The sequence below is a fragment of the Sinohyriopsis cumingii genome, chromosome 7 (assembly GCF_028554795.1).
Source record: "Sinohyriopsis cumingii isolate HCF-2022 chromosome 7, ASM2855479v2, whole genome shotgun sequence".
Taxonomy (NCBI): domain Eukaryota; kingdom Metazoa; phylum Mollusca; class Bivalvia; order Unionida; family Unionidae; genus Sinohyriopsis; species Sinohyriopsis cumingii.
Genome location: NC_142967.1, coordinates 82,764,286 through 82,789,770, shown reverse-complemented (window position 1 = coordinate 82,789,770; position 25,485 = coordinate 82,764,286). Strand labels below are relative to the sequence as shown.

The window sequence follows — 25,485 nt, the reverse complement described above, 5'->3', positions numbered from 1 at the left end:
GGGGGGGGGGCCAATATGTGTGTGTGTGGATCTCCACACATACACACACACATAATGAAATGAACTTGGAAAAGAAAAATCTATGCTGTCCACTGACCTACCTATGTTTCAACAGGCAACAAAAACACAAGATGTCACTGTCTTAAAGGCATAGAAAAAAAGTGGAATCTACCTAGATGTGAGTCTAAGATGGCCAACACACTTTGTACGTACTGTAGCTTAAAATTAACTTTTATGAAATTTTTAAAAAATGATTACTGAAAATGGGATACCTCCCAACAATCGTAATGTGAAAAGTAATTGTAAGTAATCTTATAAATTAATAGGTTTTTGAAAATGTTAACAGACAGTGGCATTTATCAGTATGTAGAAATGGTACAAAGCTACTTCTGCTGGCTGCAAGAAAACAGTGCTGTCTGAAACTAAGTAGATATACAGTAAAACATGGTTAATGCAAATACAGATACAATACATTTCTGATTATTCCAAAGTGATTTTGGAATCCTAGCAGGTTTCTTATAAATGTGCTGTACTGATAGTGATGATAAATGTAGACATACAGGCTTGTCCTTCATTGTAGGGCTTGAGACACACCAGTACAGTTTGTCATCATCCATCATGCAGGATTCAATCAAGGCCTGGACTGACATCTCATCTTGAAACAGCAGGAAACAATACCCTGAAATATATTACAATGGGACCATATTATAAACAATAATGTCTCTAACATGATATTATTGCAAAAGTGTCAAAATATTAAAAAAAATTTATATCTAACTGACAACATTTTAGTACATCCCTTTTGATGGGACCTTTATAGTTGTGGTAATCATCCTGAAACAAACTTGGTCACTTAGTCACATGTCAGTGAACCATAAGTTTATTTTTAAAAATAGCAGTATTCACAGAACTGAGGTCATTAAAAACTGCACAGACGTGGTGAAGTGATGGCTCAAAGATTTATAAATCTGCCTTTTCCGTGCACAATTTGTGAGCAGATATTACTCAGATTTGTCTATGTCTATCGTGCTGTTCTATATCAAATAATGCAAATGTCCAGTCACAAATACATTATATCTAGATTTTCTGCATCCAGTAATCCTCTGTTCATGTGAATATCCAACAACTGGAACGTTTAGTAGTGGAATTGACACAGTTTAGGTTAAAACATTATAACTTATACATACATACATGCATGCATGCAAGCATGCATACATACATACATACATACATATATACTGAATGGCTCATCCATCATATTGTACTAGAGTTTTCAATGGAGTTCCATTGTTGAAAAAACAATGACCTGTGTCAAATGTTCTATTGATTTGGAAGGACAGTTGCTATTTGAATTATAACTTGTAACAGTTTAAACTTTTAAATGTTATAGGTTATAGAACTGCATAACTAGCACAGAGGTCTCACTAGGGTTTTAAAACTAGGAGTACAGGACTCCTAATTTGGTAAAAAATAGGAGTCTCACAGGCAAAGGTTGCAGTCCCCATCCAGAAGCATGCTGAAGTGGCTAAATGTCCATTAAAACAATATGAATAAACAGACACAAAACCTTGTCAGTTTTAATTATTTGTAATTATTTATTATTCTTTAAAAATTATGTATTAAAATTGGTATCATGTATAATTATATTCTTTGACTACAAAATATAGTTCTCTTTTGTCTAAGTCGCATTTCACAAAATTTTCTGATGCTTGGCTTTGGATCGTATTCCTCCATGTTAGGTCCCTCTTCTTTGACTCGCATCAATTGTGTTAAGGTCTTATGTTTTTTTCTGGACCTGCCCTTCATCTTATTTTTTCTGCACACTGAATCCTCTCTCGCATGCCACAGATGTCAATGGTGACACCAACACAATTGCAGCTAGAACTGCAAGGTCTGGAAATACATCTCTGTACACTTGAAGCAGAGTTGCACTGGCTTCTGTCACTGGGCAGTTCAATGATTTTATGATGACCTAGCAAGAAGGTGGTCTCATTCCTAGAAAATGTGGAACTTTGCAGACTAGAATAACCAGTAGTTGCCATTGAGTTTCATTTCCACATTCTATACACCGCTGGCATAGAGCTCTTGTTTGTCGATCAGAATGAATTTTGTCAATCCAAAGAAAGTTTTTATTCCAAACTCTAACCCAGGCATCACGTACTACACTTAGCTAATGTCCCATCTGAACTATCAGTTGTAGCAACTTTAGGACAGCTCTGAATCTCGTTAAAATCTTCCATCAGTTTTCCATTTAACCCCAAAATACTTTTCCAAATTTCCAAATGGCATTTTGTTGAACTTTCGACATGTCTTATTTCAAGGTTGCATGCAATATGTATATGGCTACAATCAGGGATCACTGTGCTTCGACAACATTGCAAATTGTGATTTTTTCCCCTTATTAGTAACAAAATATACTATCTGGTGATATTTTTGGTGACGACATTTTTGGCTAACAAAAACTGTATATAGTCTTGGGTTTGGAGTAGAGAAATTCAAAGGCAGCATGACAGGAAGCTGCAACCGTGGATATAAAAATGCAATGAAAACTAATCTTACATAAACAAATCCTTGTTTCATTTTGACAAATCACCCTAACAGTGCACTGTTATATCATAATCCGCTTATGCTGATGTCTGGCCTTGGTACTGTATGCCATATTATAATGAAAACAGCCATTCAACTGACTAGCTACGATTGATCACCTCTGAAGGCAAGAATGGGAAATGACTAGTCAACCAGGTGACAGCAATTTCTTTTATTAAAAAATGTAGAGAGAAAATAGTTTTGCTGCAATTTCAAAGAAAACTGATTACCTTTGAAGCATTGCCTTTAGAGGTGCCTTCAATAACACATGAACCTTCATCAAAGCAAGCCAATGACCTCTGATCAAAGGAAGTCAGAAACAAACTTAATAAAAGCATTGTTTAATTTTTCATAGTGATTAGAATATATTTATTGTGTTGTGATAGTTTCTTGTTTGCAACAAAAAAGTGCATGCAGAGGACTCCAGCATGGCTGATTTCTGCGTCCCAGATCAAACATTTGCATCCAGATACGCATAATTAAGCATTTCCAAGACCTCTGTAGCATCTGGGGATATTAGTTTATGCACAACATATGAAAGGTTTAGCATCTGAGTCAGAATGGACAGAATTATTCCTTGTTCTTTCTCTCTAAACTATTTCCATTTAAATAAAACTATGTGATAAACACCATCTCCAATGGTTAATTATTTAATATCGAATTTATGAAACTGGTTGAACAATGTCCAGCTTTGCTTACCAAGGCTTGCAAAAACTGGAGATTATTCAACTCATTTCATAAATTAAATATTAAAACATTACCCATTTGAAATCTATTTATAGAACATTAACTATTCTGATGATCAACCAATACCAATCACTGACAATTTTTAGATCCTTTTGTGAATCCATTTACAATATTTGCTTTTTTTCACAAGCTGTGCAAAATAATTCAGACTTTCCTTCAGACTCTTTTTTTCAGTGCCATGTAAAATCTATTCTGGCTTCACTGTACTCCTTGTTCCTTAATTTCTTTGCAGCAGTTTGATTTCTCTGCACATGAATTTGAAAACAGTGCCACACAAGGAGAAAATTCCTTCTTCTGCAACACTGGTATCAGGAATGATGTAGATTTGTCATTATTATATATTAAACAAATGAATTTATCAATCACTGTGCCATGGCTACAGCACAAATGGAATGAAGAAAAAAGCGACAGATTGAGCTTGGATTAACATCTATGAAACATTAGTGGGGTAGGCAATTTTAATTGTTTTGTGCAACAGCAATTAGTCACAAACAGCACCAGAAGGTGAGTCCGCGATTGTCTTTATGGGCTTCATGCTTTGATTTGACAGAAACTACATATGATGCAACTTGCCTCTAAGCCCCCTTATGTGTTAAGCTGCAGCAGCACTCCAATACTACATTTTAGTAATCTGAGAAATGCAAGAGTGCCATCACTAACTAAGTTGTCTATTTTAATAGAATGAGGAGGCAGAAATATACCATATGTGTATAGCATTATAATGCCTGAATCAATCTAAGAGATAAGCCAAACTCTACTTCTAGTGCTGTGTTGTTGCTGTCAATCATTGATCAAAGTCATCCTGGGTATGGGTTTACAGTTGTAGGAAAAGAATAGTCAGATTCTTAGGGGCATTATTGAAAAACAATCAATTTTTAAAATACGAAACACATTTTAAAGTTTGTTGGTACATAAATACAGTAGAACCTGTCTTGAAAGACCACCTCTTTTGCCAAAAAAAGTATGGTCTCTCAAGACAGGTGGTCTCTCGTAACAGGTCACAATGCCATATAATCAATAAATTTGTGCATTGAAAATGTGGTCTCTCAAGACTGGTGGTCTCACAAGACAGGTTGTACTGTACCGACAGTCTTAATTCTTTCCATCATTCAAAGTCACCTGAAAAATGTACATTTGTCAGCAGCAGACATCCATAACAATTTATTCTCAAAACTAAGCATTGATTTCAACCTTCTCCAGATCAAACTCACCTTTAGGAGGGAAATATGACTTGCTCTCAGCCTTGTGCGGCCAGTCAACAACCAATGGACCAAACCTTCGGAAAGCCCCTGTTATCTCCTCTGTAATAAAATAAGTCAAAATATGAAAACAATGGACAAAAAGTATAAAATCCAAAAATATATATACGAGAGAGAGATCGAGAGATCATGACAAGGGAATTCAGCAACAAGACAACCAACATACAAAGGCAAGCTAGTGACCGTTTTAGCAATCTTGGAAATTAGTGTTGGTCCATCTGTCTTTACTGATGAAAACTTGTTCATATAGGCAAAATGTCCATTGTGTAAAACATTACAAAATTCAATTCAATATTCACTGATGCATTCATTCTGGTACTTACACCATCCATGTACCTTTCCCTTCAAACACACCCACACTTAGTAAATCATCATATGGCGGAATGCTAACAAATCAACAAATCAAAAAGGGCAAAACATGATTCAACTGGTTCTACTACTTGTGCATAATTGGAACATTACACATTATATCCTGTTAATTCGTGAGTTTGGTTCTGTAACACATTAATCAGACCTGAAGAGATCAGAATTTTCTGGTCCAAATGTCCTGCTCTTTAGTATATATCAAACTAACTACAACCTCTATATCCATGTATAACTTAAACCCAATTTCAAATAACATAAATGCAGACTCGTACTAATCATATAATTGTGCTGGCAGATTAAGATTTATGCCTTTCATATTGGCTATAGTTTAATTCAAACTACATTATACATAGGTATCTTAAGGTTCCAAAATCAGGACAGGCCCAGCATTTTCAAAACTTCTGTTAGCAATGTTTATTCTAGCCCAAGGGTCATTTATGACACACTGCATTTGAAATTAGGGATTAAAATTCAGTCTGATGGGGTTACATCACATAATATTTATAACTCAAACAACACCAACTTGGTTTTTTCATTTTATTTTTAAAGGTAGTATCAATGTATGTGTATGCATGTTTCCAAAGGAAGGATAAGTGGACAGGCAGATAGCTTATATTGTTAATAGCAGGAATATACAAACCACCCAGCTGCGATGCATCTGTTTGGGAACATCTCAAATTAAGTACAGAGGGAGCCCAATCCACTAACTCTGGCTATATAATTTTAATGGGAGATTTTAATGAAAACTGTCTCCTTCCAAATAACAAAATGTCACTGTTGTACCAGTCATGTAATTTTCACCATTTTCCAACCAACGAATTTTACAGAGCTGAGCATTCCGAGACCATGATTGATCTTATTTTGGCATCAAACCCTGACTTTGTATACTCTGCTAATGTTTTGGACCCATTTCACAATGACGGTTTTCATTACCCCTGTCCTATAAATGCTACCTTTAAATTTACCATCTCAGAATTACCATGTTATGAAAGAGAAATCTGGTTATATGACCAAGGAATTATACTCTTTTGAATTCAATACTTGTGTCTTTCGCTTTGGACAGTGTAATTAATGAAAATAATGTCAATGTCAGCATAGAGAATTTTATTAGTATCATCAAGAACGCATTAAGGAAATGTGCCCCACACAAGCATGTCATTATTTGCAAACACAATTCACTTTGGTTGCATATGAAATTACGAAATTTATAGGGCAGAGAAAGTGATGGTAAGACCAATCGAACACACACAAAATCCCAGGCAATGGTTTCTCTATAGGCAAAAGAGGAACATGGTTATTAACAAGATTAGGAAATCTAAATGTAATTATTACAACACACTGATGGAAAGAATCAGGTATTCACATGGAAACCCAAAAGACTTGTGGAAACTGAATAGAGAAATTCAAGGAAGGTCAAAATGAAATCATGCAAATATTTGATTGAGAATGACAAGGTTGTAAGTGAGAATGAAGAAAAGGCAAAACTTTTCAATGATTTCTTTTGTGTGCAGTCAACTATACAAACTGAAAATTTACCACAAATTCACAAGTTAGCACTACGTGATTTAACATATCCTCCACTTGCTGAGATTAAAATAACTGAGGATGATGTTTATACTGTCTATGTAGGCCTAAATCCATCGAAAGCATATGGCCTTGAATTACTACACCCTAAATTGGTGCAAAATATTGCAGTCAATTAAATATCCACTATGCAACTTATTCAATATCTCCCTGCAAACTTCAGTGTTTCAAGATCGCTGGGAAATTAGCAAACATAATACCTGTGCATAAGAAAGGTTCTAAAACCACTGTGTCAAACTATCACTTTATATCTTTACTATGTACTTTAAGTTTTTGAGAAGTGTAATAAATACTTAAACAATTATATTGTTCAACACAAAACAAACTGACACAATCAGTCAGGTTTTTACCGGTGATTCAACAACATACCAGTAAACAAACATTTACAATACAAGGAAAGGAGATTAGGAACATTTTATTCTGTATTAGCAAGGCTTTTGATAGAGTTTGGCACAAAGCTTGCTCTCAAAATTAAAAAGTATCGGCATTTATGGAAATCTGTTATGATTTGAAAGTTATTTGCTGTCAAGAAAACAAGTTATTATAAATTCTAAATACTTTAGATGTTCAATGCATTAATGCTGGAGTTCCCCAGGGGTCAATTTTGGATCCAATATTATTTGTAATTTTCATCCATGATGTTGTGGAGAATATAGAATCATCAATCAGACTATTTGCTGATGATACTGCATTATATATAATAGCTGATAACCAGATCACAGCTGGTGAAATCTTAAACACTGGTATTCAAAACATACATGAATGGTCCAGACATTGATTAGTTACATTTAATCCAGACGAGATTGAATCAATGCTAATAACCCAAAAACAGAGCCAGAACAACCATCCTTATATTATGCATGCCAAAACAAACATACAAGAGGTTTCTCAGCAAAAACATCTGGGTATTATATTATCCAGTGGTGCCACTTGGCACACACATAATTAAATACATTTCCAACAAAGCCCTGAAGAAATTAAATTGTTTAAAAGGTCTCAAATTCCAACTAGATTGATTATCTTTGGAAAAAAAATTGCAAATCTTATATTATTTCAATTGTAGATGATGCTTGGGACAATTTTACAATGAATGATAAAGAACTCCATAACTCCATCTCCTTCACAATCATACCATGAATCTAGATGGCAAAGCCTAAACTCTCACCGTTACAGTCATACTCTGCTTCAATTTAAAATGTCAAGCTTCTTCAGGACTGGATTCAACTGTTATTTACAGAACACTATACCTAATCCTTTCTATCTTCACAAGATCTTTGACCCTCAGTGCGTAGAAATCAACATTTATGCAGAACAGAAGCACAGAAAGACACCACTCCACCATGGTCAGGTCACCAAAAGGGAAACCAGTTGATGTTCCAACAATTAAGGATTATTAGGTTTATGTTTGTGCCTTGGTTGATGTTTTACACAATGATGACATTCCATTTATGTTTGTGCATTGGCTGATGTTCTACCAATGAAGGCATTATTAGGTTTATGGTTGTGCATTGTTTGATGTTCTAACAATTAAGGCAGTTAATTATAGAGCCAATGATGGTTAGAACGCATCTGTGCAAGTTTTCAGTATTCTTCAGGTTTATCAGACACACACGAAGGGTACTGATATTTTGACCAGATGCTAGGATACATGAGAGACATTTATTCTGCTACCTTATGTTGGCAAGTGTACATAAACCTATATTACTGCAAGGGATTCTAATGCTAACTTGATCAACAAAGAGTATCCAACCTTTCAGGTCTTTGCTGAAGATCTAGATGAAAATCTCATTGGTGATGTCAAAACAAAAATGTATGCCCCAATTGTGAATCAAGAGCGACCTACTGCTGGTTATGATGTTGTGAGGATGTAGGAGTTGTAGGAGTATGTGTTGAGTGTAAAGCAAAAGCAGGTTAGAGGACAGGAACATCACATTAACAGAGCCACCATTTGTGATGCAGTACCAATTCTGTTGCACAAGTGACAATAACTACATATGTTATACAACTTTTTTTGAATTCTGTATTAACTTGTGGTTTTCAAACAATTCAAATATAAAAGTATAAATATGTGTGGATTGACAGCAATCCTGGAAATGAACCCAAAAAAAATACAGGTACCTTTACAACAGTATATAATTTATTATGGAATGAACATACTAATTAAAATGAGCAGTTTTGTCTATCAACTTTACATTAACGATTGGTGTCTGATGAAGGCTCCATAATTTTCACGCAAGTAAATTTAATAAAATTATAATAACTTCTGATATTCTTGATGGCTTTCTATAACTTTTCCTCCATCTTAAACAGCATAACAATCTCCACATTTCATATGCTTACATATTAGAGGTAATATTACAATTTCCAATTAAAAAAACTGCACTGAAATTTAGTCTGAACAAAAACTTTGTAACTGTTCACTTCTCTTTAAATTGCAATGAATTTTCTAAATCTATTTTCAATTAAAAATGTAAGCCTTTGTGGAGAATATGATGCTTTTTAAAATGCTATATAATGCTGAAAAATTATCTAAATAACTTTGGAGTCCGGGCTTGTGGAATTTCAGTCAGGGTTGTGACTTTATTGAAGTCACCAGCCCTGGGTCTGTGCCTAAAAATTTGCTTCTTTGAGCACTGCATGATGACATTGCGTCTAAAAATGTATTAATACTTTATCATGCACAATGAATCAAACTATTGTTTTTTTCCATAACACATTCATGTCATTATTTCTATTAGTTCGTGCAATATACCTTTTAATGATCATATGAATGTCAGTGATATTGTATTCCATGCGGTAAAAAAAACGATAAACATAAAAAAATAATTAAATCACATTCATACCTAACTGAATTAAACAAAATTGCACAAGCTCTGATGGTTACCCCATACACAAGATCTCATAAATGTAATGTACAATTTCTTCTGACACCTAATCAGCATTATAGAGTAAATGAAACTTGAGAAATCATAGTTCTTCAGTTGCTAAATCAACATGCAAAAGTATTATTAAAACTTTTTTCAAACTTAAACTATCTTTGTTTTAATTATTAAAATAGCATTTTGTTGTTCGTTTTTAAAAATCACAAATGATCATAAAAAGACATCCTTGGTACATTACATGTCACATTTTACAGACTGCCCACTCAATCAAGTGGACATGGACAGAGTGGTGGAGGACAAGTACTCACTATCAGTAGTGAAATCCACTCAGTCTGGTGGAAATCCCCACCTCCCCCATCACACTGAAATCCACTCTATCGAGGGTGCAAGGACAGTTCTTACGCATAAATTTAATATTGCATACACCTGCTTAATATAAAAATTCATAAAAAAATAAAATACGCAAGTGAGGTAAAAAAAGGTCCACATTTTTGGATAAGTATAATAAAGCAAAACTGAAGAATATCATTCACTTGAACTGACAGTGGAAATTCATAGAATAAAAAGTTGACGCACCCCACACCCAAATTTATACAGGCTATTTTTGGGAACACACGATGAAATTCAAAATAGTTGTCATCCAGGCAGTTTTTGAGATTCTACTTGCCTTGAACCAACGTGTCTACTGCTATAAGTGACAAGCTCTGCTTATTAACCAACTATTAGTATTTCACTGGCTACATGCTGTGCAGTGACTACATGAGGATACATGCCTCACATCAATATCAAGAGCGATACAAGCTAGAAAGACCAAATTCACAAATATATCCAAACACAAGCTGGAAAGACTAAATTCACTAATATATCCCTTTCTTTAATTAATACACAACAATAGCTCAAAAAGTCACACCACAGCCTTAAGTTAAGAAATTTGCCATGGGTCAATTTATGAAACTGTCCCCTGCCACCCAGTGGAAGCAGAAATGCTGCCAGGATTTTAACTAAAAAGGGTGGGGAGAGGAGGACTACTCCCTTGTCACAAAAGGAGGGAGTAGAAGAAGGACAGGGAGGAGGACATGGCCATGGTTCAATATTTATCTAGCACTTCAATATCCATCTCTCTTTCTTCCAGCTGCACTGTTTGAGCCCTACTGAAATCAAAATCTTTAAAAACTTTCACCTCTAGCTACATGAGCATTAACCTGATGATTGCTTCCGAACTTAATCTGTTCCTTGACTCTGTATAAATACTGTTCTGTACTGAGAAATCCCTGCTTACAGTCTGCTGTCTGAATGGGAAATATACATAGCTGGTTTGGCCAGCTGGAACAAGTTTAGAAACTGTTCTTTATGATTGTTATGTGCAATTTTTCACAGCTCACAGGTATTGTCTTTTTGGATACTTGTGCTCCAAAATAAATCTTTTTCCTATCTTAAGCTCTGGCAAAATTTCACTTTCTTGAATTATTGCTTTAATATCTACTATGCCAGATTTGCTACTGCTTGAGAAAAGAAATGAAAATTTCATTCTACTTTAAAATTGTCTCTATTTTCATTTGGAATGTTATTCCCATTCAGCATGTAAATCAGACTTGTATTTAAAACCATTTTAAGGTTTTAAAATCACTCACTGGTCTCTCCATGAACACTTTCCCAGCTCCAACAATCTGATATGCACCAAATCTTTAAAAAAAAAAAAAGCAAATAAATTGCCCTTTTCACAATGACGGTTTTTATCACTATCATCAGCCAGTATTTGCCAAACAAAAGCATCATCTAAAGATGAAACACACTGGGAACTGGCAATTTTGGGCTTTCTAGATACCCATATTATAAAGTGCATTTTTGTAAAACTTCCTTGATGTAATGTTCAACTTACAACAGAATACTTGTTCAAGGGCCCAATGTGCCAATCAAATTTAGTTGTATAATGCACACAGTATATTTTCATATGCACACCTTTAAACTGATTTGCGGGAGTTCTTATGCATCACTCATCTCCAAATGCACAAGTTCATACAAATCTTTTGCATGCCCTGGCAGCATCTGAAGTCCGCTGTAGTGGGGTTTTTTTTTTAACACTCCTCATGAATTCTATTGTATTGACACACTAAACGTTAAAAAAACTGACACCATAAACCATAAATTTTTTTACTTATACAAAGGTTTCTGAAACACTTAATCACACAAATCCTCCATACACAGGCAATAGCTGCATGGCAAATTCAGAGACTTGTGTAGGAAAATGTGTTGGTCAATTAATCATTTTAGCTGTGCTGATATTTATAATGACAGAATTCAATGGCTGAAAGTCCCCCAGATGTGCATGTTGTCATAAGAGTACATCAAAAGAACATGAAGCAATAAATGGGATGCAAGCTCAAAGACTTCAACTGGCTGCCAAGTTGTGGGAAAACATGATGATATTTACAATGATTGAATTCTAAGGCAGAAAAACCCAGAGATCTAAATGTGATTATTTATAAGAGTACATCAAACGAACGACTTAGCTTTCATTATTGTGTTCATTTCTGAGTGTAGCTGAATAAGTAGTGCATGTGTCCTCGAAATCAAGACATGCTGAGAGTTAGAAAAAATGCCTTTTGCATATTTGGAAAAGTATTTTGTAATTAACAGCAAATTGATGATAACTGTAATGAGATTCAGATGGGACAGTAGCCAAGTGTGAGAAACTGTGATGCCTGGCTTAGTATGTGGAATATGACCTTTCTTAGGATTGACAAAATTCAGTCTCACTCTGATGGACAAACAAGAGCTATATGTCGGTGGTATGAAGAATGTGGAAATTAAACTCAATGGCAAGCAACAATTCTTCTAATCTGCAATGTTCCACATCTTCTGGGAGGGGATTGCAACCTTTGCTGGTGGGACTCCTATTTTTACCAACCTGGACTCTGAATTTTTAAATAACTAACGAGACCTCTGCTATACCTGTACAAACTATACAGTGATGACATTTCTTGTGGTATTTATGAGTGCCCTAGGTATGGATGCATAAAGATGAATGCATGTAATGTTGAAAAAAAAGTTTAAAATTTCTTGAATATCTTCCCACCCCTATCTTTAATGGAAAACATTGTTTAGCTACAACATATATCCCTGTTGATAGATTACATGTATGTATACCTGTTAGCATATAAAAAGCAGAAACTGACATGCTTTTCTGCATCCAGTGGTAACTTCAATATTTTTTTTCAGTAATGATATTGCAGAAAAGTGGTTTGTGTATCGGTATATAATTTGTCATAATTTCCATTTTATTTCTATACAATTTCCTACACTCACTTTGAAGAAATTATTGAAAACAGTAATACATATAAAATTTTAAAAGAGATTACAAACAAGTGCCCTACTATTTGTATCGGACATGAACAAGAACTCTGAATGTCATAATTCTTTCCAAAGTTAATTCTGCAAGACTAGCATGGCACTTTATATTAAAATAAGAAAGATACATGAACCATGCTACTAAAAGTTTGCACTTTTACCTTTAAACTCTGAAAATAACATTGTTTATGAAAGAGTTTGGCAACGTTTTAAATGCACACAACTGTGTACACACTGACTGTTGCACTCCATCAGTGGCTATTCACATCACAAAAAAAGCAATTTCAATAAAAAAAGATTACTTTCTGTCCTGATTTTTCAAAGGAATCTACATACATCACCAGACTCTAGCTGAGGAGTGACATTATTACTTTGAAGTCAGCTGTCTGTTATTGCAGCTTTCTGCCTGAGTCAACAAGAGTACATGTACTGTTCAATGAAAATATTACAATAGTATATATCGTAAAACTAAAAAGATGTAAGTCTGTGAAAAACAATATTGTACTGACAAAAGTATTTTATGTTCAGTCCTTATATGATCGTGTAAATCCAGTCATTGGTGTTATATGATAATGTAAACTATTATTTTTTTATTTTTGCACATTTTCTACAACACAGATTACAAAAGTTTCTCATTTGGCATCATATATCTTTGAGGTTGATCTTCTCCAACACTGACTGTTGCACTTGGCAATGTGGCTTGAAAACCTTTTTTTAACTTAGATTGTTTGAGATGAGCTAAGAAAGCAGGTGAACAATCTATGAGCTACTGTGTTGGAGAAAGAACCTGTGCTGTGACAGAAGGTCCCTCCTCTTAGGTAATGTTTTTGAATGGTCCCACCAGCAGACATAATTTATTTTAACCATGATCACTAGGGTCACAGAGGGGTAATCAAAATGAGTTGAACCGTGGAAAATCTGACCATGAAGGACCTGTGGGTTATCCTGAAGGCATCCACTGCCCAGGTCGTCTGGTCTGGGACTGGGAACGATCTAAAAGAGGAGTTTCTTTTTTAGCTTGGTGGCAAACAAGTCCATGAAGGGTGTTCCCAGTAGATGGAATAGATGGTCTGCTACAGACTAGAAGAGGTATCTTCATAAGAAATATCATACGATCTAAAAGGGGAGTTTCTTTTTCAGCTTGGTGGCAAACAAGTCCATGAAGGGTGTTCCCAGTAGATGGAATAGGTGGTCCGCTACAGACTAGAGGAGGTATCTTCATAAGAAATATCATCGCTTTACTTCATAAACTGTCCATTAAAATGTTCCTCCTGCTGGAAATGTGACATACTCAAAGTAATATTCCTTTGAAGCTGTCCAGCATAGGCGGTTCCAAACCTCCACACAGAGAGAAGGTGTTCGTGTGCCACCATATCTTCTGAGGTATGCTACCACCCATGTGTTGTCAGAGGAGAAAATTATGCACTGACTTCTTATTTGAAGGCCTAAAAACATTACCCTCATTTCTAACCTGTTCATGTGGAGGGTAAATTCTTCTGGAGACCCTCTAGCTCTAGATTTGTAATGCACCCTGGATCTAACAAACAGATAAGAGTGGGGTTCACGGGGTGTATGGGGATTCCAGTCAGAAGCTGGTCCCAATTTGCCGACAGAGATGGTGGAGGAAATCCCAATCCAGAGAAATTGAAGCATTCACGGGGACCCTGTGCAGTCCCAAGACACTAAATGTAGAAATAGTAGGAGATGTGAGTGAAGCCTGCCTAGGGGAACCAGGTCAGTTCAGCATTCAATGTCCCCTGCCGGAGAGAAAATGTGAACTTGGTCTTTACTCTGAACAACCTCAAATGGGGCTGGATGTTGTCTGTTCTCTCCACTGGGAAATAGACTAACCCTTTGTAAGTAAATTAATCCCCACAGAGACAAAATGTGGAGATGGATTTAGCTCAGATTTCTCATAAGTTAGATAAAAGACCAAGCCCAGTCACTATGGACCAACAGTGGCTTGAAATTGCTTGAAATTAACCAATGGTTTGTGCCACTTGAACTCATCATGCACGATACTTGCATAGACTAATACTGCCACCCAAAAGCAGCACCGGGATACAATGAAGGTTAACTGCACCATGTTATTGCACCTAACAAAAATCTTGGGGTCCCCAAGTGGCCTAGTGATCTAAAGCGCTCTCTGTTACAGATCACTGCCATCTCACCTCTGTCTGCATGGGTTCAAGTCTAGGATTCAGCCAATGTGAGTATGTGAGAAAGCTTGCCAGTAGCTTCTCGTGGGTCGGTGGTTCTTCCTCGGGTTTTCTGGGGTTCATCCTCTGACAATAATACTGGCCGCCATGTATAGCCTATCGTGTGCTGAAAAATGGCGTTAAACTCCACAACAACAATAACAATAACAACAACCAAAATCTTGTTATCCTGTATTTTAAAAAAAAAATTTATACCTACTATTTCTCAATGACTTTCCAATTGTTTTAAGATCATTATTACTAAAGTAAACAAATATACCTGTATCCGAGTTTAGGACATCAGTTTTTCACTTGGAAATTACTGATCTTGTGACAACTTCGAATGTTCTGTAGTGTTTCCCTTTATGCACATTTGTGCATCAGAGACACATGCTGAAGATACTTTTTGTTGCTGTGCATATTTTTGATGCAAAGGATCCATAGAATGCAATCAGGATTTATACAATCTCCAATGCACAGGACAAAAGATCGTATTAATATACTTCGAGTATAGGCATTGTTATGACAAAGTAGCTTTCCCTAATCTCATGAGGGGAAATGAAATATTGCACTTACTTATAACTTCTTTTCAGCTGGCCAATGAGAAGGCAGTATTCCATTTACTGCATTGCCTTTTCATATAAAGCATGTCCAATCATGTCCAGATCAAGCGGTAGCTTGAGAAAATTGTCTGGCATTCCTTAAAAGTATGATAGTAATCCAAACTTTGGACAGGCATATAAAGCTGAATACCTGAGCTAAAAATCGATACCAAATTTATTAAGCTACTTGAAAACTGATGTGTTTCTTGAACATGAAACCACGGCACATATTCATTCTATTTTGATACTAATATATATAGTGGACCAGTCTAAATTGAAATAAATGGTGCTAGATATCAAGATAAATGGCCTTCACTGATGTGACTTACGCATGTTATATGAATGGAAAATGTTAGAGGAAAGTGATTTTGTTAATCCTTTAACTCATGTAAGCTATTTTGGATGCCTCTATCTGATTCTCATGGAAGCACCTTTGGACATCTCTACCCGATTCATATGGAAACGCGTTTGATGCCTCTACACTATTCTCACAGAAGTGCATTTCAATGTCTGCTGTAAACATCAGCCATTTTGAGCTGGTTTTCACAGCACTACCTTTGGGGAAAACAACTATTAGATACTACATTCATTGATGTGAATGAGAATTACATCATATTAAGTGGTCACTGTTCAAGATCTATAGTCTGACTCTACATTCCCGTTTGTTTGTACCCCCGTACCGATTTCAAAAACGAGAACGTTTAATGTGATAAAAGGTGCACAGAACTAAGTCAACTGAATCAATGATTTATAATTTCTGACCTGACTGTGACCAGAATGGCACTAATGCTGGCATCCCCTGCACCATTTCATGCTTAACGGACTTTCCATACTAACACGGCGCCATATTGCGTACACTATAGGCTAGTTTATTTCCATCAGACAACATAATGACGTAGTTCATTCTGTTCGGCAAATGCTGAATAATTGCGTAAATTACATAACGTTGAGAGTTTGGAATTATATCCCTCTGCATACATGATCATAGAAATTAAACCGCTTGTTAAATCCACATGAAAAGCGTAGCTGTCATTTTCCTTTGCTTGATTCGACATTATAAATATCGGAAGCAGATGACTTATGTACATTTGTAGTCGTGATACACCCCTTTGTTGAAAATGGACTTGTCCAGAAACTGGAAATGGATCCGAGCATGTCCGTCTATTGCACTGAAAACTTACGTTAAACATGAAATGCGCATAAGATGACAGTGTTAGGGCCGTTCTACTCAGAGTCAGGTTAGAAACTATAAATTAATGAATGAACTAAGTTCCTTGCACTTTTTATCACATTAAAGGTTTCCATTATTTAAATTGGTAGGGGGTACAAACAACGGGTTTGTATTATCAGACTATAGTCACAATCTGCTATTTAAAGTAACTGGGTCATATTCTCCACTCTCCAAAATGGAGGCTGCGGACTTCGTTCAGTAGTTTCTTGAGTTTGCACAATTAGAATCTACTATGAATGCTTCAAAAACTTAGGTAAAGGCTCTGATATTGATTGCAGGCAACAATTAGTTTTTATAAATTATCAAATTCAGAGGATTTAGTGGTGTAGACAAAGATATATTTTGAGTATGAGAAATGGCAGCTATGGTTGGTCACATTGCTTCACTGGCTTGACAGTGAACGAGTTCTCTCAAGATTTTCATACCTGCAAAGCCTGGTGAGGAAAAATGGTAATCTAAGTGGACAAAAAGAGTAATCCGAGCAGAAAAAGAGTAATCCAACTATAACATGATAAAAATTCAATGAACATATGTATAAAACGATTTATTTACCCCTCTGGTCCTTTAACATCAATTAGTGCTTCAAGTTTTCATACGTAGCAATTTTAGCCTTAAAAAGCAATGGACAGTCGTGTTGCATTTCAAAACATTCTGTACCAGCTGAGACTATGAATGCTTAGTACACCAGCAGAGCACTAAATACTAGGTTACTAAGCCTGGATCTGAATTCAGTTTTATTTTTGATAACAATACTGAACAGTCTCTCACAGTCAGCATTAGAATGGTAAAGAACCAGTATTCCTTTCATAACCTGACAAAGAAGAGGAAATTTATATCTTCCAGTTATTGAATCTTTTGGCTGGGAAATAAGGTGCCACTGCACATCAACTCTCTCTGCATGAAGTACATTGTCAGCTAGAATGCAAACTTGATACTTTAGGAATTCTCCTTCTAATTTATTAGCAGCCTTTGCAGCAGCATGGTGCATCAAATGACAGCGACAACCAGTTATGTAAACTGATGGGGTCATTTTCAAAATATAGAATGCAACTCCATTATGATTTCAAGTAATCACTTGTGCATCATCAGCTGAAAACCCCTACACTGTTCTGCCAATTTATATCATCTTGTATTCAAAGCATTATCATGCAAATCAAAAATGTTTTTCTTTAGTGGAATCAACTGTTAATTCTGGACATGAAAGAAAAACACTCTGACTTTGCCCTTTTCTTTGTCAACTTTTTGTCATCATAGTCACTACTCCCGTCTGTGGCAATACTAAACGGCCCAAATTTTCATGGCTTCTGCAATTTAAGTGAAGTATCTTCAGCTAAACACTGAACAATATTAGATGATTTTGCTCTTGCACATGAATATTTTTGGCAATTCTGGAATTAGGAAACATCTGTTTGAACAAAGGGCCAACAAAGTCTTCTACCACTAGGGTAGTCTGTGTCCTATGTAAAACTCGGTCGATAATGTCTCTGCATTTATAACATGTCTACAATTGAGTTCTGCTGTAAAAAAATAAGTTACCTAAGTATTGGAGTTAGTAAGACAAGCTAATTCAAGCTTCTTTTCTGTTCAAGTGCTGTTCCACATCAAATTTACCACCATGACACAATATTAAAATCGTTTTCACACAGTCTGCAATGGGCGTGAAGCTGCCCTAGAATGAAATGCTGTAGTATGTCATTTACGTATTCATCTTTGAATCATATTTTTTGTTGTCTTTTTTCTAATCCATCTATGAAACTGTTTGAAAGTACATTTCTGCTCTAACACACACACTGATAGAACAAATATTACTTGACTTTTAGTGCCAAATACCTACATGAATTAGAACAAAGAATCTGAGACTAGCCATTCAAGAGAAGAAGCAATAAAATTATGAAGATGGCTGCTGTAGAGTCCATACTGGATGTATGAGCAGCACCATTTTCTTTTAGGATCAATTAGACTTTGTGAAGAATTTGTGCCAACTTTCATGCCAATCCACCTAGTTTTTTAGAAGTAGTAATAACAAACTTGTGCTAACCGATAGATGGCAAATGACGGAAGATAGATAATAGGATTTCCCATTAGCTCTTCTTATCATGACCAACAGAGCTAAGAAAAGGATAACAACAAATTCTATACTCTACTTGCACAACATTTTAACAATTCAAAGAATTTCATCTCCCTTTATTTTCACTGTAGCCATCATAGAAGTAGACAACATGCATACATTATACAAGTATCTACTTTTTTTAACCAATGTGAGGGTCCGTGTCAGGATCATGCAGCGTATCATGTACATTTGGCTAAAATGTCTTCTAATAAAAGCATGGATATAAATTGCAATCACGGAGGGTGACTTTTTTTTCCATATTTACAAAATGTGCACAGACAGCAAAGAATTGTTTGAAATTTGTAAAGAATCATGGGATTAAACAATTTTGAACAGACTAGCTGTACCATGTAAATACTTTCTGAGATAGCTGTAGTTGTTGTTATAGGTTTTAATGCCATTTTTCAGTACAAAATAAGATAATACATGACGGTCAGTATAACTGTTGGAGCAAGAATGTGGGAAAAACCTTGAAAGTGCCAATAACCCATGGAAAGCTACTGGCAAGTTTACTCATGTACCCACAGTGGCCGAGCCCAAGATTCGAACCCACAGAGACAGAGGTGAGATAACAGTGATCCATAATTGTTAGTGCTTTAAACCCCTTGGCCAATTGAGGCCCCCTTCTGATACAATAGGTGGGATATGATTCATAATTGCCCAGAAGCAGACTATAGAATCCAGTGATGTGATTAGCTAAAGTTTAAGTCAGACTTACAAAATGACCAATGAAATGTCTGAAGTCAAGACTTAATTTAAGATTTATGTTAATTAAATGGAGTCAATTTCACCACATAAGTCACAAGGTAAGTTTTAACTTGAGACATTGACTGGTAAATTTTAAGTCAGACTTAACTTCCAACCAATCAGATAACTTAATTTTAAATATAAATTTAATTAAATATTCACAATTCTGTTCATGTTATTCAGGCCAGGTCTGTGATGTAAAACTAATGTTATTGTGCAGAAATCCTTCTTCTTTCAGTCACAGTGACCTGGACCACTGACCCCAAAATCAATTATCTCCTTTCTTCCCAAGTGCAACCCATCCATGATAATGGAATGCAGTGGAGAACTTCCTTATGCAAAAATGAAGAGGGAACAGATGAACAGATGGGCAGACAGATGGCAAAACAAAATGTACCCCACCCTGTGGCAGGCTTATAAATGTAATGAACCAACTTGATGCAGCAGCAAAAACAATTTGCTGGGTTTTTTTTACTTTGTCCATGAGGAATTCTGAGAATCTGTTTTCTTACCAGTTTTGATGTCATATGTTAAGAAATTGAAAGAAAAACATTGGACCTGTTTGGAGTCATTATCCCTAGATTCTTAATAAACTAACACTTAACTTAAGTAATAACAGTCCTTTATAACTGTACCAAATTTAGGCATCCTGATCTAATGTATTGAGTACCTTCATCTATATCAGGAGGAAGCCCACCAACAAAGACCTTCCTGGAATATCTTTCTATTCGTTCAATGCCAGTCTGTGAGCTAGGGGAACCACGGGTAGGGGTACTCAAATTTGGGACAGTCTGATCCAGTCCACCATCATCCAGCATGTGGGATGTTTCCTCCCCAAACAAAAAAGGTACCTTGCCTGTAATAAAAACGAAATTATTACTATTTTGTGTACTTAACATTAGCCTAAACAAAAAGGGTAACTGGCACTAAAATGAAGATGAAAATACTCAGTAAATGAGTTATAAACTCTGTAAATCGGAAACTATTCTGCTGCTAAACTCAAAATGGTTTATAAATAGGTCTTACCTTCATTCTAAGTAACATATATCATTGCAGTACAAAACTGAACTAAATGTATGGTATAAAAAGAATGAGGAATGATTAAGCTTTGAAACAATGCCAAATAATGTACGTTTTCTAAATATCTTACAAAGCTGTAGCTTAACTATATTACTGTCTGTGACACACTCATTAAGGCAGACCAAAAAATTCAGTCCAAAAAAGTTCAAAGATTCATGACAAACTGCTATAATGGCCTGAAAATCTAAACAGGTCATTGGCACATGATTATGCATGCAAGCAAGTCCATCATATTTTATTAGTCTATCTCAAATGGATTTTTTGCTCAATTGTCCATCGTCCATTCAGGAAATAAAAAAGTAGGGCCTTTGGACTCCTACCAGATCAAAAGTGGGGTAATTTACAAACTATCCTTACTGTTTACTAGGGTCTTAATTCCTCCTGCTTGTTGTTCTTTTGTTTTCTGAATGCTTCAAAAATCTCAAAGTTGAAAAGAAATGAAGTGAGAGAGGCACTGATATTTTTTATATCAGTAAAACCTGTATTTTCAAGTTTCATAATCAGTTCATGTGATAGTACTGTAGATGTGTCACATTTACAAACAATGCTCACTCCATATCAATCAAATCATTGGCAACCAATTTTTTGAACTAAATATATTAAAATATATGTAATGATCCTAGTTCCTTCAGGGTGTAAAGTATTGTATTGGGGACTTTATACTAATGGCCTTGCTTAGCCTAACTGTCAAACAACTGCATAGGTACAGCTCAATATACTGAATATACCAGTGATGCATTACAATGTCAGCATGATCAACAGACAGCTTATTTTGTTACTTTGGAGACAACACTTTTCTCTGGGACTGAGAAAATCACTTATGCAGGAGTCCTCCATATGCATGCAATAGCTGGGCAGAAATTTCAAAGGCTTGCCAGTCCTGCTTCAACCACTGTTGAGTGGGAAGATTGTTGATCAACTGATCAATTTAGTTGTGCTGATACTTACAAGGACAGAATAATTCAGTGGCTAAAAGATGTACATGTTTTGTCACTATAAGAGTACATCAAAAGAACATGCAACAGATGGGAGGCAAGTTTAATGATTTTGACTAACTGCTGAGTGGTGGGAAAATGTGATGATATTTACAATGATTGAATTCAGAGGCAGAAAGATCCAGATATGTATATATGGTTAATAAAAGAGTATATCAAATGATCAAATTTACCTTTTATTATCGTGTTCATTTCCTAGAGTAGGTGAATAAGCAGTGTGTGACCTCAAAATCCAGACAAGTCAAGACTAAGATGAAAATAAATGCCATTTGCAAATGTATTTTGGGGTTAAACGGCAAATTGACAACGAGTGTAATGAGATTCAGAAAAGTGCTAAAGTTGCTATAACTGATAGTACATATGGAACAGTCACCAAGTGACAGAAAGTGTGATGCCTGGCTTAGTGTTTGGAATAAGGCCTTTCCTTGAATGGACAAAATACAGTCTCACTTTAATGGACAAACAAGAGCTATATGTCAGTAGTATAAAGAATTTGAAAATTAAACTCAATGACAACCACTGGTTCTTCTCATCTGGACATTTAGCCACTTCATGTATGGGAACTGCAACTTTTGCTGGTGGGACTCTTTTTTTTTCCATGCAAGACCTATAAGTGCTAATTAAAGGTAACCAGTAAAATATGGAGAACAGAAATAGTGATGTTCCCCATTCACTGGTTGCAAGCTTTGCTTTGTACACACAAGATTTATAGTTTTTAACAGCTAAGCAGATGAACTTCATGATGTGGAGGATCCTAAAGATGGGGAACTATCAAGAAGTTGAATGTAACTTATTTATGCATCATTTACAAACTTCAAAAATAAAAATACCACATTTTGGTGATAGATGCAAGGTTTGATTCAGAAAAATTAGATATTTTATTTCTGGACACACCCAACATGTAACACAAGAATACAATAGGGACCCCAATCTAGATTTAAAGGGGATTAATTTGTGCTCAGATTTTGATTCTCAAGGCTGCTAGTTAGTGACCACTCTTCATATGTCTTAGCCAAATAAATATTAATTGATTCATTTTAACACACATGTGCCATAATCCCAACATGCAGCTGCTAAAATCTGCCTAGAACAAATATACCACCATTGGCACCGGTTGTCTCACGACCACTCATCTTTGTGGGCTAAATCAGTCCCAAAAATGGCTATTACATGTCTTATTGGCTCAATCAGGGGAGAGAGCATGATGCAACAAAGTGAAGAGCTTTCAACACAAAGGGAACTAACTCTTCTAGCATATCCTTTTAAGGAAAGCATAGAGGAGTTGAGCAACTTTAAAATTCTGAAAAATAATTGGAAATACATAAAATTACTTATTTAGCTATAAATCTCTGAACTTTGTAAAAAGCCCACAATATGCAGACAATTTTGCACTGCAAAGTCACCTTGAAAATCTAACAAAGCCTCTGTCCTGCAACATATAAAACACTGACATTGTTTACTTTTGTACAAATACATTGCTCCCCTTCCTTCACCATGTGCCTTCTTTATATCCTGATTCTAGATATAATGCGGTACCACTATGAACCCCATGACCAAAATGAAACCATTAGACCCGAGTTGATCTATCAAATGCATGGAAATATGGGCTCAAGGAAAATGATGTTTAGTAATAATAGTATATCTTTATTTCACTTTTAACACACTATCATTTGACAAAACTGAATGCACAAATACCATGAAGTTAAACAATGTGATTAATTTACAAAAATTAAAAAACTAAAACTATTATTACACATTTCCTCTTATATACATAGAAGTAACTGAAGAACTTTCATTTTCTGTATACCACAGTTCAGTGGCTAACTTGGTCAGCAGATAAGGATCAGAACTACAACATCGTTACAATATGTTTGACTGGTATTTGTTTATTTCCCTACAACAGGCATTCATCAAATTGTGAATCATCCTTGCCATACCAGTTTGGTACATAATGCAGTTATGCAACCCAAATACTGCATTATAATGAGGACAACATGTACAACTTTGGCATCTTGATGCTTCCAAAACTCTTTTCATTCATCTCCTCAGCTGATTTTTGAAAAATTTAATCTAGTTGTCACAAGCAATAGCAGAGTAAGCCACCTTTAAAAAATTGTTTTGGAGATTATTATTATAGTTTTGCATAGATCCCCGTTTGTTGTACCCTCTACCAATTTCAATAACGAAAATCTTTAACGCAATAGAAAAAAATGCACAGAACTTAGTCATTTCATTTATTGATTTATAATTTCTAACCTGACTATGAACAGAGTGGCCCTAACACTGGCATCAGCAGTGTGTTTTATGCTCAAACATAGTTTCCATCCTAACACTGTGCCATACAGAGTCAGTCTATTTTCCTCAAACAATAGTGATCTAGTTCATCCTATATGGTAACTGCTGGATAATTCTGTAAACTACCTTACTACCAGAAAGTTTATAGTTAAGAGTGATATCTATTTGCACACATGTACACAGAAATTACACCACCTGTTACATCCCTGTGAAAGGCAAATTTGTAGTTGTTATTCTTTTCCTTTGATTTGATTCAGCATTGTAATATCGGAAGCAGACATAATAGTATTTTCCTTCTATCTACATATGTGTAGAAATGCATCCACACCTTTGCTGAAAATGGACTTGTCCAGGAACTAGATATGTCCGGAGAGGGGGGGGGTCTTTTAAACTGAAAATTTTCAATCAACGAGTGACCTAAGTTTTGTGGATCTTTTATCTTATTTGTACATTTCATTTTTTAAATCGGTAAGGGGGTACGAACAAACAGGGAGATATTCAGACAATAACAATTCAACCAGACAGAACTGATGCCCTATTCTTATTATGTGTAAATCAGCCATTCTTAACACATTAACCCCTGCAGCTTTTTGTGATTTTTGCCTGAAAATAGAGTAGGAAACACATTTTGAAAGCTATTTCCGAATAGACTCGAAAACACCAAACCCCGGTCATCTTTCAATAACATACTGCCTAGTTGTGTTAGAAACATCGTTTTTCATTGGCTATTTGACTCATGCATGAGCAGAAGGGTAAAAGTTAGCCTTTTTTTTTTTTTTTTTTGCTAAACGGAGCCATTATTTTTATATGGAGACCAGTCTTTATTCCAAATGCCCATCTTATCCTACTTTTTGCAAAGGCTCATCCGTCTGTTTGCAGTTCATACCAGTGTGCCTTAGATCTGAGACCAAAAACTCTCAAATCCGGACACAAAATCACTTTCCGACCACAGGCAAATTTTGGTCCAAAAAAAGTCGGGTCCAAAAAATGAGGTTTTTCAATCAGTATTTTGTAGTGCAACTAGATATTCCAGATTATTTGGTATCATTGTAGAGCTACATCTGTCTACCTTTCTATAATACCACCCACTTTAGTGTATCATGCATGACCATGACGCTACAGTGCTCAGCAGTAGGCTACTACCTCCTGCCCCGTAAAGTCGTCGCTAGAGGTTAATGTGTTAAATGAAAGAAAATAATCACTGCTTTGTCATAAGTAGACAAATAGCAAATATTGGAAACATTAAATGTCAAACACTGCCTGAAATTTAAAAATGGAGGATATTGTTGATCTAAAGATCTCTTAACTAATTTGATTGAAAGGATTAAAAAAAAAAAGATTAATATTTTTCCCTACAATGTTCAAGTCAAACATTTTTGTCTATTAATCTGGAATAATTAGAAATTCTATCAGAATGCCAATAACTTTTTTCAAAACAAAGCAAACACATCACTC

General features: G+C 35.5%; 1 protein-coding gene across 1 annotated transcript in view; it reads right to left on the bottom strand.

Moving 5' to 3' along the window:
* Nucleotides 1-25,485, bottom strand: part of LOC149795636 (cytoplasmic polyadenylation element-binding protein 2-like) — a 106,889-nt gene that overhangs the window by 30,416 nt on the left and 50,988 nt on the right. The window contains exons 3-5 of the mRNA XM_089965465.1: nucleotides 20,331-20,516; nucleotides 4,545-4,634; nucleotides 561-679 (exon numbers count right to left, since the gene is read on the bottom strand). Coding sequence (XP_089821591.1) covers nucleotides 561-679; nucleotides 4,545-4,634; nucleotides 20,331-20,516 — 395 coding nt within the window. The remainder of the gene's footprint in view (nucleotides 1-560; nucleotides 680-4,544; nucleotides 4,635-20,330; nucleotides 20,517-25,485) is intronic.